We start from the raw sequence: 6,571 nt of genomic DNA on the forward strand, positions 1-6,571 counted from the left end.
AGTGATGGACATTTTTCACCATTTCGTGACATTTTATAGACCAAACCGACCAATTGATTAGTTGAGGAAATAATCGACAGATTAATCCACAATGAAAATAGTCGTTAGGTGCAGCCATATTCCAGTCAAACCACACCCCATTACATTCAGTGGTTCCCAACCTTAGGGTCGCGACCCCAAGCGGGGTCGCCTGGAATTTAAATGGGGTCGCCTGAAATTTCTAAAATAAATACAAATTAAAAGTAAAATGACACCACATTCAATTGTAAAAGTACCGAAGAGGATTAGGGCCATTTTGTTTTGTTCTGACTTTAAAGTGATAAACTCTTAAGCCCTCGTTGACACCATATGCCAAAGCCACACTGAAGCCACGCAGTTTCATTTCGGCGACCTTGTTAACAGGCGAGACCGTTCACACCAGCCGCACGTCACGCCATGCCAAGCGATAGTTCAGGCTTCTGTTCTATTTTCCAAGCCTGCAGCGCGCTGAACCCGAGCTGCCAGGCATGAAGTCAGTGCAAGTTGTGGGCGGGAGGAAGACAGTGCAGAGCAAGGCGCTGAGGAAAAGAGAGTGCTTCTTGTGTGACCGGTTTAGCATGACACTCTGTTCAGCGCAGCTTCAGCTCTGCTTCTGGATAGCGCCCGGTGTGAACCACGGCTAACATTTCAGTTTTGTTCTCTTGGGTGACACCTATGGCGATGAGTGGTAATTGCAGGTGAGATCCAAACAATGTTGCATTATGTAAGTCAGTTTGTTCAGCAATAGTAACCACCCGTTACTAGCAGAGATGGGGGGAAAACAGCTTTTTATCCTATTTCACACAAGAGTTGTCTGGAACCTAGAGTAACTACAGAGTGAGTCTACTGTGTTAGCTTCGCCCACCCTGTGTCACTGCAGACACCAAGTTCATAAATGCTGCAATACTGAAAATGCAAAGGCTTCCATCAATGGGCCATAGGCTCAATCACCATTGTGTTAAATCTATCAGATAGTGATTTAACAGACATGTATTTACATGAAAATCTTAGATTATCACTTTAACTCAGGATTCTGAGAATGAAGCCAGAATTCTGAAAATAAAGTTAGAATTCTGAGGTAAAAAAAAAAGGCAGAATTCTGAGATTAAAATCAGAATTATCAGATTAAAGTTAGAAATCAGAGAAAAAAAGCATTCTTCAGATTTTAATGTTAGAATTCGGAGAAAAAAAAGTCTGAATTGTGAGATTAAAGTCAGAATTGGGAGGTGGGAAAAGTCAGCATACGGTTACATGTGACATCACTGACAATGTCACTGATAATGACACTGATGACATTAGCGATGTTGTATCAGAATTTGAATGTCCCTAGATTTTTGTGATGTAAAAGTGGGGTCACAAGCGAAAAAAGGTTGGGATCCCTTGTCCTAAGAAAATCCAAGAAACCACTATCAAGACAATAGAACCACAGTATGTCACATAGGTGTAATAGTATTTTAAAGCTTCATTTCATTACTGAAGGTCAGGAAGAGAAATAAAATTACAACGCTCGTTGCTTCGGGAGCCACCATATTGTTTTGCCAGTGTCCCTGATTGGCCGGTTACATTGTCAACTACAAAGCAGATCCTTGATTGGTTTGTAATTTCCAGAACGGGCTGGATGCCAGACTGAACGAAACGACAATGTGAGTTCACGTGATCAGGATGGTTTACCAGGCGAGATGTTTTTTCTGCAGTTGCCTTTAACCCCATGACATGTTCCATTAGCCAACGTCTCACTCACACAAGTGTGGTAACAGAGCAGGCAAACACAACTTAACTCATGGCAGAGGGACATGAATAAGGCCATGTTCACATTACAGGCAAATCCGATTTGCTGCTAAAGTCATTAATCAACATTATCTTGATTGGTTTCCCAAATCTGATTTGGGAGTGTGTCCGCACTGCCACAAATCTGATTTGGGCAGGTGTTCAAGTCAGATCTGTGTGTCCAGATACAATGAGCCAACATACAATGTTTCTGGCAGTGTTTGCATGTCTGCTCTCTGCTTTTCAAGTCCCCGCCCCCTGCAAAAGACACTCTCAAATCTGATTTGGGTGATCAGCGCATCCACACTGAAGTCACATCAGTCGAAAGCAGATTGGAAACTACCTCCATGTTATATGGTTTGGGACAAGTGACACAAATCAGACTTGGAGCGTCCAGACTCATAAAACCAATCTGGATAGAATCATTAATAGGTCACTAAAGTTCACAAATCGGATTTGGCCTCCTAGTATGAACATGTCCTAAGTAGTTCAATAGTTTCCTTGCTTACCATAGTTTCACTACATTTCTGGATGCCTATGGGTTCACCATTATGTTATCTGATCAACAATTGAGCCAAGATAGCCTGATATTGCCCTTTGACATATTTCAGATTAAATACATAAAAAGGGTTTGTCTACTACATGCATTTATTTGTTTCTGACATGGGAAAGTCGGAAAACAGTCAAATTCCCCCAAACTACTGCATCTCTGAACTATCTCTTTAACCAAATCACACACATTTAGATTATATTATTCTATGTGATCTCCTTTTGATAACTAATGTAATATTATTCATTTCCATTCACTGAGCCTCCCCTGAACTGTTTGGACCCCCCCCGCCCCCCCCGGGGAGGCCCCTCCTCCCACTTTGAAAACCTGTGCTCTCGTGACCCAATATTCCTCTGTAAACGCTCTAATGTTCTGGTTCACACGTCGCTGACCAGGAACATTTCGGATTAGTTTAATCATAAACTATGATTAAGTTCAACCAAATCACAATCACAACTAAGAGAAGGCTAAAGAGTGTGTGATGCCTCGGGGGAAAAAAGTTAGCCGCTGTGCAGCTGTTGGCCCCCATTCAACCATCCTACCACCACCCCTCTACCCCCACCCCCCCCACCCCTCTACCCCCACCCCACCCCCCCCCCTCCACACCCCCACACGCAAACACTGACAATGTACGAGACACACCCCAGGGACATATGCCTCAGACTCGGAGCCAGTTACACCATCGCACGCCAGTTGAGATGTTTGAATCACTGCCCTGAATTCCACACTGCCGTAGCACTTGAGGTTGAGATGAGATGTTTTGGGGATGAATAGTGCCACTTGGCATGGCTTCAAACATTATCACATTTGAATGGCTACTAAAACACTCTGGAATAAACGATTCCATACTCGTTTATAAGGTGTTATGCTGAAGAGCTTTTCGGATGCGAGGTCACCCCTTGTCAAGTTTTTGATTGGTGCCATATCGCAAATGAAGATGTGTATTCTCCACAGCAACAAATATGATGGGGTCTAAAAACCACAAACTGTATGTATGTATGTATGTATGTATGTATGTATGTATATTGGGAGAGTATAATATTTCCCCCATGGTTTCCAGACTTTTCAAGACCTCGAAATGTACCAAATTCTCACCTCCCAGCTACATTATGCAATAATAGGTCAATCACTTGACACTCAGCCAGTGGCTATTCACTGTGGAGTCTTGGACTCGGATCATACATTTTTCATTACTACCCCACATTTTTCATTGGCAGTTGTATCCTCTCTTACAGTTAAGAAAAAAAAGGTTAACCCAGTTACTTTCTGTGAATAACCAGGGAAGCTAAATAATGTTGATGTCCAATGTTCTCCTCTTCCTTTGACTGTAGTGGAGAAACTCCACTTTCTACATTTAAACCAACTCAGTCAATTTGGCTACATGTATATGGAAACATGAATGGGGCAGAGGGGGTGGGATGTATTGGATAATTAAATGTACTGTATAATAGCCAGTGATCTTATATCATGTGCCAGCAAATCTTTAAAACCCTGTTGTACACATGAATGTACAAAATATTAGGTACATCTTTCTCATATTGAGTTGCGCAATCCACATCTCAATGTCTCAAAGCTTAAAAATAATGTAACTTGTCTGCTTCTCTAGCCTATGTAATTGGTTCTCTAGCCTCTGTAATTGGTTTAGATTTAACAAGGGACATCAAAGGGATACACTAATGCTTTTTTAACTAATACTAATTAAGTATTTAATTAGTTAATTAAGTACATTAAATAGACAAAATTGGGGGGGGGGCAAACTGGAGCAATGACTTATCACTAACCAGATTATTATGATGTATTGTTGTTGTTATTGTTATTGTTACCCCCCCCCCCCCCCCCCCCCCTCTCCAAATAATTATCAGGTCATGTTCAGGCTTTGGTCTCCATCATGCTGCTGCAGGATCAGGTCTGCACTCAGTCGAGTGAAGGTATGGTCAGTGGTGAACAGTGGTCAGTGGCACACCTTGCCATGCCCAATTTAGTGATGTGGCCATTGGCAGCAGTGCAGTGCGCGTCTTGGACACGGCGCTGCGCTCTCGGGCGGGCGGCGCTCCCTCCCTCCAACACTGCTCCTGGTCTGAAAGCACCCCGCCCTCCCCACCGTCTCCACCTCACCCACCCAGCCAGCCAGAGAGAGAGAGAGAGAGAGCGAACGAACGAGCGAGCGAGAGCACAGCAGGAGAGAAGCGCGGAGAGAGAAACACGCACATCCGATCCGTCCCGGTGATAGTAAAACGAGGCACGCCGTCTTCCCGACGAGGACGCCGGTGTCTCTCTGATCGATCCTTCCCCGCTGGTGCGCCCCGCTCGCCCCGTCCGCGCTGCCCAGCCGGTCGGTGGGTTCCTCTAGGAGAGCAGTTTTCCATGGATGTTGGATCTGGCTGAATTGACTGTTGGGAGAGTTGTGAACAAGTGCGAGAAGCTGAGGCTCGCGATCTGTCTCCGCGCTCCGTCCAGCAGGGAACACGAGACTCCGCGCCGAGAGTTGTGGATAATGGAGAGGACGCTCCTGTATCTTCCCATTGTTATTTTACTGATGCAATGTAAGTATTCATTTATATGAATTATCTCACTCTCACTCACTTACTCACTCACTCTACTCTCTCTCTCTCTCTCTCTCTCTCTCTTATACATCTTAGGATAGAGAAATAGATTATTAAAATGCTGGACAGCAGCATTAGTAATTTAAACGATGATCATGTTATTACTTATTAATTACTTTTTGTCTGCTATCAGAATGTCCCTTTCCCGTACAGTAACTGTCCGTGGATGTTATATCAATACAAGTAGGCTTACACTGCAAAAAAATAGTTTTTAGTTTTAATAATAATATAGGCTTGAGTTCTCAGTTTATAGTATTAATAGGCTAATAATAATAATACAAAAAACTAAAACAAGTGAAACTGGAATAATTGTAGCCTAATATCTCAAACCCATTGGCAGAATTTAGATATGAAAGTAAGGGAGATGGACATTTTTTGCAGTGTATGGATGAGACACACATTGCTAATCCCTGTTGTTGTTGTTGTTGTTGTTGTTGTTGTTGTTGTTGTTGTTGTTTTCACAAATGTTCAGACTTTATCGCCCAATTGCTCAACCTGGGTAAAACCCAATGTACTGTGTGGCGCTGCTGATGAAACCCGGCTGGGTTCCTATGAGCTGGCCCCAAAGTTGTAGTTGGCCGGGTGCCACCCGAGTGTGTGGGCGGACCAGTGGTGGGTGGTGGGCACCCGTTCTAGCAGAAGAGGTGCCAGCTCCGTGCATGAGGTCAATGGCTGGATTCCCACCAGCAACCACCAACTGTTTTCTTATTTTCACTCGTGACACAGATCAGGTGTTTACATAGCAGGGATGTTACCAGGAGACAGAAGGATTTAGGAACAAAACAGGGGAAAACATGGTAGAAATGAATGGAGGAAAAACCCTGAAATTCCGTTTAATTTTCCCTGCTTAGTCCACTCCACACTGAACCTCCACCTCTGTGAACCGTGACAGAATCCACTTGAAAAGGTGGTCTGGGGAGCGCTTTGGCGTGCCCGGGCACGGAACACTTGCGAGTGTGAAAGCCAACCGTTCCGAACCACATAGACAAAACACGGAGCAAGGATACACTGCAGGCATAGTTGATGATGCAAGGGCACTCCGTTCCGTTTCTGAGCGCGGAAGAAATGGTGTAATGTGAAAGCTGACCAGCGGGGGAGAGGGGAGGGGGGGGGCAATTGTTCCCAGGTGCGGAACGGAACAAAAGCAATTGTTCCCGGTGTGAAAGCAGCCTAAGTCGATTTCGAGGACTCTCAAAATGATGAGCGAAACGGTGCATGAAGGTGATACACCTCGCGTCGGTTAATTTGAAAAAGTAATGTCGGTTATGTTACATTTAGGCAACTAAAACAACTTTGCTTGTGTTTAGGCAACTAAAGCAACTTCGCTCATATTTACGCAAATAAAGCAACTTGGTTATGGTTTGGGTTGCGGTTAAAAACGCAACAGGCGAACCGGGTCTCGCGACGATGGAAGTTGAACGACGAGGGCGTTACCTGCATGGTTACAGCTCCCGACTCTGGCGTATGCACATCACGCATGCACTTACTCGCCCGACCGCGAGAGGTCACATTCGTAAACATTGCTCGTTTTTAACCACCTTGAAAATCGGCCAATGTTGTCGTTTTTCTTGTGAGGATGGACTGGTAAATGACACAGGCTCCGCCCATAGGAAATGGCTGGGCCCCTGTAAAG

At 44.4% G+C, this 6,571-nt stretch overlaps 1 protein-coding gene across 1 annotated transcript in view; it reads left to right on the plus strand.

The window, feature by feature from the left end:
* The first annotated feature begins 4,500 nt into the window (after positions 1 to 4,500).
* The window catches only part of jam2a (junctional adhesion molecule 2a), a 29,248-nt gene continuing 27,177 nt past the window's right edge, over positions 4,501 to 6,571 (plus strand). The window contains exon 1 of the mRNA XM_083632770.1: positions 4,501 to 4,878. Coding sequence (XP_083488896.1) covers positions 4,704 to 4,878 — 175 coding nt within the window. The 5' untranslated portion in view covers positions 4,501 to 4,703. The remainder of the gene's footprint in view (positions 4,879 to 6,571) is intronic.

This window comes from Poromitra crassiceps (assembly GCF_964638095.1).
Source record: "Poromitra crassiceps genome assembly, chromosome: 3".
In the NCBI taxonomy this organism is placed as follows: domain Eukaryota; kingdom Metazoa; phylum Chordata; class Actinopteri; order Beryciformes; family Melamphaidae; genus Poromitra; species Poromitra crassiceps.